Raw genomic sequence first — 12,810 nt, 5'->3', positions numbered from 1 at the left:
GCTGAAGTTAGAAAGCCTGTAATGTAGAGGCTTAGTGATGAGGAAAAATACCATTGCTCTTAAAACTCTGAGATACTTTATTTTATTTCTGACACTTTAAACAATTTTTACTGTTCATCTTTCAAGCTGATGTGGTGAAGCTTATGTTTTATGATTGTGTATATAATACCTTTTATCTAATTTACTGTTGCCTGTTGTTTGTTTTTCCTGATGGAACTGTATAGTTAATAAATTGTACTTAAATCTGAAGTTTAAAATGTTTTCCTATTATTTTTCCTAAACTTGTTCTCCGGAGTCAACTGAAATAATTTAAGAAATACAACCCCCTTTTTTGAGTGACCTCAAAGGCTAAATTGGTGACAGTAAGGATGGTATTTTATTGAAAAGTTTGCATTAATTTATTGTATAATTTAATAATAATTCATAAAATATTATATACTTTCATGCAGTTAATACAGTGCAGTCAAAAGATGAAATTGCTGTTTCTGTTTAAATTGTACAGTATGTCACCAAACCATTCCAACTCTGCCTATTATGTTGAGATATACACCCAACACAGTCACCGTTAACTGATTCTGTATATGCTTGAAAAGACTCCATATTTAAAATGCATGTGTATGTGTGTGTCTTGGGATGGGGGTGGTAACAGTGTATTTGTTTATGCCTGTGTGTGAGTCAGATTATGGGAACAGTTTTATGCCAATGACAGCAGACAGCCTGACAGACAGACTGGCATAACGCCATTCAACATAGTCGAGTCTAACACAGCTTCAAGAAAAAAGTCTCCACCTATGTTGCATTGCTAAATAAAGCAGCAAGCAGTTAATATATTGGTAGCCAAGCTCTAAACAGATAAATAACTGAGAATATATGCAAGTGAGTTGACTATTTTTAGGAGACAGGAAACTGTCTTAAATAAGCAAGTTTGGCTAACAATATGGCTTGTGCTGATAAGAAGCACAAGTTGGATGCTATATAGTGCTGCTACCCAGATAACCCATCCCCTCCTTTCTCTCTGCTTCTGCTCTGCGTTGTTGTTGGTCATCTGGAAGTCAGTTAAAGACAGTGATTTATGCCTGGGGCTTCATGCAGCATAGCCTCATTACACACAGCCATTTTGAGAATCAGCAGATAATTACAGTATATATCATAGACCTCATGGGGCCCAGCAGATTCAGTCCATTCCACTGGCCTGTCATTTAGGCCATAGGGCCTCAGAAATGGAAAACTAGATTCTAACCTCATTTGGAATATAATTTGCTCTTCATTTTATATGAATTTCTGTTGAAAATTCATTGTGAAATGTTGATTTGGCATTTTTTAATTGCTCTACTATGAATAGTCATTATAGGTAATGATTTTCTTGCTAATAGTATATCTGTATTCAGTAAAGTAATGGCAGTACAGAGTCAAGCTCTTTTGAGGGCAGTGAACATTTGTTTGTTAAGAATCATGACTTAGATATTGTCAAGAATTTTATATTGTTATTGTGTTCTTTTTGCACCAGAGTGAAACATATTGGGATTTTTCACCTCTCAAAACTGACACGTCCTACCTAAATGACAAAGTAAAGCTAAATAAGCCATTCTAATTCTTTTCTTTTTCAATCTTCCATGAAGGGAACGTTAACTCGTGCCCGAACTGAACTCAACCCTGAATATCTGGACCTTCGTCCGCGAGCTGAGCTGAACCCTGAATATTGGACCCCTTGCACCCCTTTAGTGAGTACTGATGGTCCCATTTCTCATGAAACAATCTCCATAGATTCATCTTCAATTAACTAAAATTATGTTGTACAGCAGTTTTGCTAACATGTTCAGTTATATTATGATTTCAGCATAATTTTCTCATTCATAACTCCATACACGCTTCTATGCTTTTATGTGAGACACTGAGCAGACTGCTTCCTTCAGATTTTTTCCTTCTTCCCTATACAATGTTTAAGCATTTTTTGCCTCACAGTTACCGTGTCATATTGTACTTACAACATCATTAAATTCATGCCCTAATGCAATGCTAATATTCATGCCATTTTTACTTGAGTAATAAGTATTTGTCTCATTACCTCCATGCTTAGAAAACACAGTGCTTCATAGTCATCTGGGGGTTGGAGGAGTTTGCTTGTGTTGCGGTGCTTGCACACTGGTGAATCTTAATGATGTCAGTTTTTCTTACTCTCTGTTATCAAATACAATACATCAACATGGGGAGGGTTTCTTGCAAACTAGGAGTCTTACCATATTCTCCCTCCATTATAAACGGCAGTGCCAAGTTTATTTACTTTTGCACTGTCATGATACAGGAATAATTTGCAGTCTTTAAAGTCCTTACACATCACTGTCTATTGTACATACACAAAGGTGGTTGGATATTCTTGTATAGAAAGAGTTCTATCCACTTTGTATTTTTTTCAATCTGTCTCTTGTATAGATCGGTTATTCAGCTGGAAAACATGAGGTTGTTTTTTAAATGTTTTATTTGAGTTCAAGGTCTTCACTTAGGCATTAGTGAATCCATTGGTTAGATATTGATTTGAATAAGTTGTTGTCAATAGAGCCCCTGTGTGGCAGCCATGTGTGTGTCTCCTCATTTTAAGCATATTTTATATTGCTGCTGCCCTTATGCTTTTGTCTAGTGAACTATATCTAAGTGATTATAATAAGGGCCAATATGCTTAACCATGTGTGTTAGTCCAAGCTTAAAAATGTAAATATGTGCATATATGCAGCAAAACTCACAATGAATTGATGACTGCATTTGACATTGTGTTTTATATGCTTTGAAGTACTTGTTTCCCTATAAAAGCTAAAGGAGGGAAACTGGTTTTGTACCGATTTGTTTTACTAATACTTATCTTGTAATTTAGTCATACTGTCTGTTTTCCCCCACATTAAACATTTATCACTTGTTTTGCTCCTTTGAGTTCACTATCAACAAATGGGAATAGCTCACAAGAGGATGGTACAGACACAATGTAAACACAGGGAGGTGAAGTCCCTCCTACCCAAACTCCCATGGGTTGGGATAAAGCCCTCAGGTACAGCCCTTGTGTGCTGTACTGGTTTTATCATTGAGGCTACAATCAGCACAATAGATTAAATTGATGTGGAAACTATAAGCAATAACCTTTAGATCAAATATATATTGAAAGTTGTAATTTTTGTGTCACTCTTGTGTGTGCAGAGTGAGAGAGAGACACTTGTATGTGCATTATGGTTACTGGAATAGTAAGCAGTAGAAAGGTTTTTCAACTTTCTTTGAGTGCCATGTCTGAATACTTTATCCCTTGTGTGTGCAAGTACAAGATGGCTTTTGACTTCTGCCTGGTGTCTTCTCCTGCCCCCACACAATCACACATATGCCCCATAGGCCATATTTAAGTATGTTAAACTTACAATGTATACAGTATACTTGGCACAGAATGAAAGCAAGCACTGCATAAACCTACTCTAACATTCTGCTGCCAGTCTCATCTACACTGGAGTGTTTTGAAACGGTTGTCCTAACAGCTTGTCTAAACAGGACACCTTTCAGCCATGTTTTTCAGTCCTCTATCTCACACATCTGACACAACAGATTTTTCTATTTTAATCAATGCAGCTTTTTACACAGGTTGCCTAACACCTTGCATTTCCCTTGCACGACACTCATGTAACTGTGACCCGAAATGTATTTTTATGCTTTTATGCAAATCTATTTGTACAATTTTCACTACAGTGATTGTGTATTGGTCTCAGGGCACTGCCAAAACATGTGTGACCTACACTCAATACTGTGCCTGAACGCATCCTGTGAAGCCTGATGGAGGACTCAAGCTGTTGCCGCTAACATGCTGCTTTCACTATTCAGCCGGTATAGGGATTGTGTAAGGTTCCCTTTTTTCTCTGTCGCTCTCTTGCTTTCTCCTTAGTCCTATAGCTATGTCACCAACTGTGAGTGCAGAGTCAGCTGATGAACTCCTGGATAAATTTAACTGGAAAATCTCAAATGTCATGGATGCTGTTGCACCTATTAAAACTAAGACGACCTTGATCAGAAAGAAAACACCATGGAGGAACACTATGATGGTAAAGAATGCAGGAAAGCAGAGCGTGAGAAAAACAAAACTTCAAATTCACCATGACCTTTACAAACAAAGTCTTTGTCATTTTAACTATGAGTTACTCAAGGCTAGACAGTGACACTATTATTAATAAGAACAACAGCACTCGCACACTGTTTGCTATGGTTGATAAGCTTACACACACCCCTAAACAGATCGCTCCAGAACTCCTTTCCACAGAAAAATGAAATGAATTTGCTTGCTTTCTCCAAAAATCCAGCCCATAAGCTTAAATATCAACACAAAACAATAAAATGATGCAATCCTTAAGACCTCCCAGGAATAACTCAACTGCGATGTCAGAATTTAATACAGTTGACCAAAAGTCAGTTCAGCATTTAAAACCATCAACATGCTGTCTTGATACAATGCCATCAGACTTTTAAAAAAATTATTGTGAACTCGCGACAAATAATAAATAGCTCATTTCAATCAGGCATGTTTCCTAAACCCCTAAAAGCTGCCATTAAGCCACTCTTAAAAAAGAGAACGCTGGATGCTTCCATGTTAACCGACTACAGATCTCAAATCTTCCTTTTATAGCCAAGATCGTTGAGAAAGTGGTTTATAATCAACTCAATTTCTTGAACTCCAGTGGCCTTTTTGACAAATTTCAATCAGGCTTCTGACCTTGGAACAGTCCGAGAATGGTTTAGGTCCTACTTGGAAGAGCAGAGTTATTTTGTGACCATTGGAAGTTATGAATCTGATCGAGTGGCTATGACATGTGGAGTTCCTCAGGGATCAGTTCTTGGACCCCTTCTGTTCAGCCTATATATGCTGCCCTTGGGCCAAATTCTGCAGAACTCTAATGTAGACTATCACTGTTATGCAGATGACACGCAGATATACCTAGGACTGTCCCCAGATGACTACAGTCCAATACAGTCATTGTGTCACTGTTTAGAGCAAGTAACACATTGGATGAACCAAAATTTCCCTCAATTAAATCAGAACAAAACTGAGGTAATTGTTTTTGGCAATAAAGAGAAGAGGATTGCTGTCACTAAACATCTCGAGTCACTCTCTCTTAAAACTAGGGACCAAGTCCGAAACCTTGGCGTGCTGATACTCAGATTTGACCTTCAGCAGTCATATCAAATCAATCACCAAAACAGCCTTCTATCAGCTTAAGAACATATCCAGAGTGAAGGGTTTTATGTCTCAAACAGACCAGGAAAAGTTGATTCATGCTTTCATCTCAAGTAGACTCGACTACTGCAACAGTCTTCTGACTGGACTCCCACAAAAAAGCATTAAACAGTTGCAGCTCATTCAGAACGCTGCAGCTCGAGTTTTAACCAGAACAAAGAGATCAGAGCACATTACTCCAGTTCTAAAGTCTTTACACTGGCTCCCAGTCAGCTATAGAATAGATTTTAAAGTTCTGCTACTGGTCTACAAATCACTGAATGGTTTAGGTCCAGAATACATGAATGACATGTTAGTAGAATATAAACCCTGTAGAGCTCTGAGATCTACTGACTCAGGTCAGATAGTGGAGCCCAGAGTTCAAACCAGACATGGTGAGGCAGCTTAGCTGTTATGCTGCACACAACTGGAACAAATCAAGGTTAAAAACACTTCTCTTCTCCTGTGCTTACGATTGAGCTCCTTCAAAGCATTTTAAATGTTAATCTTTCATTTGCACTCTATGTCCTTTTAATTATTTTAAAGGAAATCATAATTGTATGCCTCAACCTTACATTTAATGCTCTATTCTAGTATTTTATTTCTCTCTCTTTCTATTTTTCTGTACTTTGTTTTTATTTCATTTTGTATTATTAATGGGGAGGGGGGGGGGGGGGGGGGGGGGTTCATGTTTTTTATTTCCAATTCTTACTGTTAAATGTTTATTTTATGGAAAGCACATTGAGTTGCCATTGTGTATTGCCTTGCCTTGCCTTACAATACATCAGATTTATTATAGAACTACAGATGCAATAGCGCAGTACGTAAATATCTCAGATAGTACCTCTTAGGATCTCCTTTAATGTCCACAAAGCTGCTTGTAGACGTTGTTCTTGGATTTGTATGGTTTAATCAAATGGAAACTTTACTGGGGATTTAAAAAAACACGAAAATAGCCCTCTGCTTATGGTTTGATCAATGATTCTCATGAGTACAAGTCCAATGGTAACACCTTGTCACTTGTAGTGATACATCACAGCTACTTCGCCTATTAGATAATAATTTATATAAAGTTCAGTTATCAAATGTTTCATTTATCCTTCAGCTTTCTTCTATTAACTTGAAATATATTCCCCAAACATATAAATGGTTGAGGGATCTGTAATATGATATATGGAGCTTACAAAGTCAATATTTGGACTTTAGCCTGATTTAATGAACAGAATTCTAAGAGAGAGACCTCCCCCAAGCTGTATTCAATGGAAGATCTCTCTGGCTTAGTTAAAGCACTGTGCTGTTTGCTTATTGGGCCTCACTGGACTGAGGAAGCTCAAAGACAAACATACGCATGCAACCGCATTCAAACACACACACACACACACACACACACACACACACACACACACACACACACACACGTGCACCATCATCACAGAGGAGGCCCTTTTCTTCCAGCCCAAGAGGGAATGATGACTCTCATTATCGCCTCAAAGCAAGATGGCCACAGTGCCCCTACTCAGCAGCCCTATTAAATTACCAGACAGCTTTATTGTATTGGTGTTCGATAATTTCCTTTCCTCTGTCATTCGGAGTGCATCAGGGAGTTGTTGCACGGTGAGGGAGGGGTTTAGAGAGTGGCAAAACGTGAACATGAAAAGGCACAGCTGGCTGAAAAGATTCCCTCCTATGGTTAGAGAATCTTGGGGACGACTGTTGAGCAGACACCTTCCCTTCATTAATCGTTTAATCTTATGCAAAAAATCTCAGGGAGAGGATTGGAGGCTTAAGTATATCATGTAAAGTAGTCACAACGTACCACAAATTGCATCCTCTGCGCTAGTTGTTGTCAGCAAGATAAATACATTAAGTTACTGGAAAAGTCACCTCGTCGACTACATATGTCCAATTGATTTATTGGGAGTTTTTCACTCTGCGGTCCCCAGACTTAGGATCAATATATTTACTGCCATGTATATCTATTACCATTATCTAGAACAGTGGAGTTTCCAAATGTATTAAAATATTGGTGTGGGAGGAATCCAAAACAATCAATGCTGTATCCCCACAAGAGTTTTCTTTATGTCTCTATAAAAACCATTGTTACACTTAATGTCCCATCAAATTAAATGTATTTACAATTTAGGGACATGCTTATTTAGCTTCAGTTCCTTCTTTTCAGTGTTAAAAAAATTAGACAATGTATGGTGAGAAGTAAAGAGTGTTATGAGGCTGAACAGGTGAACCCAAGACTCAGACTGGTAACAGTTAAAAGGTTTTATTAACCAACATGAGGCAGGGGGTTATTTGGGAGGAAGGTTGGCTGGATGTATGGGCTAAAGGCTGGCAGGTTTGCAGAGCTGAGGGAATCAAGAGAGAGGGCGGACAACAGGCAGGCAGGGCAGACAAATGAGATGAGGAACTTGTTTGGCAATGGTACTGGGACTGGTAGACTGAGCAGGGCATTTGTAGCCGGTATGACTAGTGATGACTAGGTCCAGTATGAGCAGCAGGTGTGAAGGGAGAGAGACAGAGACACAGAGAACAGACACGCCTATGCCATAAACACACACACGGAATGGGAAGTGGAGGAAAAACACCAGGGGCCAGATGCATAAATGATACATATGCACAAAAAACATGCATACACCATTTCTTGCACATAAACTGGTACTTCTAAACACAGAATGTGCAGTGAGAATGTGCACACGTCACACGTTTTTTAGACCATACGTAACATACCATTGATTAATGTGTGATTCATTTTATAATTTTTTTAATTTACATATGAGTCAACTTTAAATTGTGCTATTCATTTTGTATATTTTTATCCATAATTTTTACACACTTTGTAAAATTGGATTAGATATGAGCACTAAAAACTCATCATACATTATATTTCTGACATATCACTGTCGGTGATGGTTTATAGGTCCATGTGAAAAATGAATGATATAGACGATATAAAGAGCCACCCAGACGTGCGTAATGACAGCTGTTCTGCTGTTGGAGAACCTCGCTGATGCAACAGAATGGTTCTTCTTCTTTCCTGTTTGTTTCACTGACAGATGTAGAAACTGGTAAAGCAATCTGACATGAAAATGGCTGGTTCAGTGTGTATCTTCATCCATTTATGACTAGCTGTGGGAGTGGAAATGAGGCCTGTGCATGTGCTCCAAGTTCTGCAGTGACTGAGATTTATTAAATAGAACCATGTGTATGCATGGCTTTATAAACTGGATGAAAAAAATGCATATTTCTTGCTTTGTGTGCACACAGTTTTAGTTATGAATCTACACAGAGTGTTATGTAGCCCCAGGAAGACACAAGGGTAAGGCTTGGATTGTGACAATTGAAGTTTACATTTTTGGTTCCACACAACTGAAGTCTTAACATGACACAGGTCGACGTCATTTAGGTGTGTGCTTCCTTATTTATTTATTTTTTTTTACAATTGCTGTTTAGTTGACACTATGGAATTTAACAGTGTGAAATTTGTCTAAGAACAAATATTAGGACTCAACAGTTTCATGAGAGCTAAGTGGCGTGTTTGAAGAATATGAAGAAAAATCTAACCATTAATATTAGGAAGTGAGTCTGTGTGTCAAAAGTACAACAGCTTTCTCAGATGTACACAGTTCAGGGTAAATACCATTCCAAATGGAAAATATGACTATTTCATATCTAAAAGCAATATGGATCATAGGGTATGTTTGCCACCCACAAAATACTTTGTGGAGAGAGAATATACATATGCAAGTACAGTCACATGTAGTCATGTAGTCATGAAATAACTTTTGGAAAACTGCCAAAACTAGAGAACATCAGCATTGACTTCTAGTATTCATACATTAACCCTACAGTTTTGCACAGTTTTACTGCACCAAGGTGACATTAGACATGTCAGAAACAGTCCTTGTAGGTGTCACTGTGGAGACTGAAAACTAGCCAGTGACGAACATACTTACGAGATTTACACATAGGGTAAATGTATTACTCTCTAAAATGCACTTACTGACAAGGCTGCAAAATCACATTCGTAAAAAGCTACAGACACTTACAGCTATTAATGTTGACTGTGTATAGACTTTTGAATGAGACTGTGATGGAGTGCTAAATCTTATTTGGGTATAAGCTGAGACAAGGAAGGAGACTTTAGTAGGGTTGGATATACAATAGCCATTGCTAATACTATACTTTGTTTCCTAAGATACAATTTATAAACTACACAACACTGAAAGAGCCACAGCTGTTTTTTCAACTGGTTTTCTTATTCTACTGTCAATTTTTCAATTTTCAAAGGCCATAACCTTTCCACTGCTGTTCCATTTTTGATAGATTTTGCATGATGATGAACTGTAATTGTGTTCACGTGTTTAAAAAGTATGGCTCACTGTTAGCATTGTAAATAAAAATAAAGAAAAAAACAAACTCAAAGATACCTCAGACACCAGTATGGTTGTCAGTTTGAAACAAGAAAGGATGATGTATTATACAACTGTTTTCTTCATTTTTAACATAATTAAAGGTCACAGTTTCAACATCTAAAAGGCCATATTTGCTAAATCATGCATCTAATTTTGGTATGATAGATCTAGCTAATGACTGACCACAGACTAATGTGAGTTGTTGTATGTTTCTTCACTATAAATGCTTTTATAATATATTTCATGTTGTTTCTTCTTTGAATATAAATAATGAAATGCAACCAGAAATAGTGTATTTTGTTTTGTTTTGTAAAAAATCATGTTCTTGATCTTTCACAGTATATGCCATTATTTCAGGAAATAACTAAATAATTTGGAGCACTAATAAGAAATGAAAGAAAACAGATTATCACCTGCTATTTCTGTATTTAGCACTGTGGATCTTTCAGAAAATATTTATTTTGAATGTTTTGCTAATCCCAAAATTTCAGTCTGTGCCCTTACTGTGAATAATGCCTTGCAGCACAGTATGCCTGATTGTGACTACCCTTCTGTGAATCAAGTAAAAGAGATCACCATTAGTGCGCACCAACAGCAGTTGGTGCGTACTAAACAGTCCATTCGGACAAAAAGCTGTTAGTTCGGTTCGTTTTCGTTGGTGTGAAAGCATCAATCACACTCTGGTGTGCACTAAATCAAACGGACCAAGACCTCCAAAAATAGGTGGTCTTGGTCCACTTGACTCCGCACCAAATGCCGACCTACCGGAAGATGAGGGAACGTCAATCGGACCAATCTTGATTCGTTTGCAGGTGTGAACGCGGACCACACCACAGTCTGTATGCTACATAGTAACAGTTTTACTGCCTGGTGCGGACCGAATAATAGAACTAGTGGTGTGAAAGCGCCCTATGTCTCAATCAGGTACAGCAGAGAAATGGTCCATGAACTGCAGAGTGAAAAAAAAATGTGATAAAGGAAAAAGAAGAGGAAAGGCCCTGGGCGATATTACTTCATATGCATCCACTTCTGCTCTATTCTAAAATTCCAAATGATATTGCCTCTATACATTACTATATTTTAGTCTGTTTGCTTCTTGAGCACTGATGCTCTAGTAAGAAAGAAATGCTACTGTGTTTTTATGTGATGGTAAAGCACAAGCTAGCTAAAATAATTGGAATTATGCCAATAAGCTTTGCTTTCGGAAAGCTTAATTTGTTTACATTCAACAATTATTAAATAATACAAGCTGTCTCAGAAGCAGGCAGCATTTATAGAGAGAAATAGTATAGTTATAGTATTCCTTTTCTCCCAGCACTGCAAAATAACACACAAAAACGACATGTACACATTCCTTTTCACTGCTTGTGTTAACCCTCATATCGCACTTCTTATCGCTTTGTGAATTTGATGGAAGATTAGTTGTCCAACACATGCTGGGCATTGAATGAAACACATGACAATGTCTTCATCTGCAACCTTGCTCGAGACAGATTTATGTGTTGTGGTTGTTACATGAGACAGTTACACAACATTCGATCCATGAATGCTTGCTGTGTGCTTGTGTCATCCTCTCCATATATTGAAAAAAAACATGTGGCAGTGTGTGTGTGCTTTCACCACCCACTCCTGGTGTAAACTTCATTGTGTATCTCTGACTGGACTGTTTGGAGGATGAATGAAATATAATCTTACAAAAATGTTCAGACTACCTAATCTAAGCATAATTTAAATATACTGTACCATATAACAAATTGTGCAGCATATTTTAAACGGATGGTACTTAAACATCTTCAACATTACACTTATTTTTGTATATCACTTTTACACAAAGTGGAAACCTAGCTACCTGCCTAAAGTCATACGAAAGTAAGTAGTAAAGGCATGAGTAATGGCAGTGACCTGGATTAAGCCACAGTGGCTTTGTATGACATACTACTTACTCTTCTTACTGTTCGACTTTCTCTGAAGGTCAGTTTGGCCATTAGCTAGATCAGCCTAACACTGCGTGCCCCACCTCTCCACTCCAATTCTTCTCATCTCCCCTCTCCTCACTTCTCCTCCCCTCTCCACAGTCAGAAGAGAGATGTGATGGGGCTAAATTTATCTTCACAGAAACTAAAGCTAAGATGTAAAAAGGGAACTCCTGCCAGCTTGGTAACTGACTGCTGATCGTGATCAACTTCACCTTCGTGAGGCGTCTGTCAAAATAACACACACCCATTTCTCCTCTACCCTTCTCTCCATCCTCCTTTCTTTTTTTCTCCTCCTCAACTCGATCCTCCCATCCTCTGTTTTATTAACAACGGAGCTGGTGGCTTGTGATAACTGGTCACTCCTCCAGGCATTGAAAGGCAAGGACACTCTATTATCCTAGCTAGATGGATGGGTTGAAATATTGCCTGCAAGTGGTAGAGCCTGCCAAATCCTCCAGTCTTAAAACCCCTTTGTCTCTGACAAGGAAGAACATTAGTGAGAGGGCCAGCTACCTGGATAGGGATACGCTTCTCTGAATACAACATGGGGGGAGTAAGGTGAACCGAGAAGTGCACATGTGTGGAAAGGAAACCAGAAATCGCATTGTGTCATTGTTTGGTCTGTATATAAGAAAAGAAATATGAAAAACTCCTACATTGTATTATTGTACTACTATTGTATAATTCTCTTTTCTCCCTACGCTTCACATACTGTATGGGTGTGTGTGCATGTGTATGACAAAGAGAGAGAGGAGGGAAGAATAATTTGTATACATTAAATGATTAACATGCAGGTAGACAGCCGGTCAGCGAGAAAGCAGGTTCACATATTAATTAAAGTCCTAATTATAAGTGACCTTTTCAGACTTGTTTTGGCCTCCATGTCTCTGCACAATCATTTAGGAATATTTGCAACCGTCATGTGTCCGTAGTTCATGAAGCTTAAAATAAGCTGTGAGAAGCAGCTGTTGTGTTTTAGTCAGTAGTGTGTTTCTTTACATCATTTGGCAGGAACATATATTAGTCTTGGAGATAAAAGACAATAAGTGTGCTATGTTGTTTGGCTTATAGTTGTGCTGCTCCATTTTGGGGCCACTCAGGGAATTTTTGAAGATATAGCGGTGAGATGCAGAATTACTTCAGGTGCTTTCAAAATCCACTCACTACAACTTTAGAT

The 12,810-nt window shown here is 38.1% G+C and overlaps 1 protein-coding gene across 2 annotated transcripts in view; it reads left to right on the top strand.

Moving 5' to 3' along the window:
• The window catches only part of LOC128357413 (protocadherin-9), a 202,719-nt gene that overhangs the window by 48,420 nt on the left and 141,489 nt on the right, over positions 1 to 12,810 (top strand). For both annotated transcript variants that reach the window (XM_053317762.1, XM_053317770.1), the window contains one exon: positions 1,620 to 1,721. In XM_053317762.1, coding sequence (XP_053173737.1) covers positions 1,620 to 1,721 — 102 coding nt within the window. The remainder of the gene's footprint in view (positions 1 to 1,619; positions 1,722 to 12,810) is intronic.

The sequence above is a fragment of the Scomber japonicus genome, chromosome 1, assembly GCF_027409825.1.
Source record: "Scomber japonicus isolate fScoJap1 chromosome 1, fScoJap1.pri, whole genome shotgun sequence".
NCBI classification, from domain to species: Eukaryota; Metazoa; Chordata; class Actinopteri; order Scombriformes; family Scombridae; genus Scomber; species Scomber japonicus.
The sequence above is the reverse complement of the archived record's forward strand: the minus strand, read 5'-3'. Positions and strand labels throughout refer to the sequence as shown.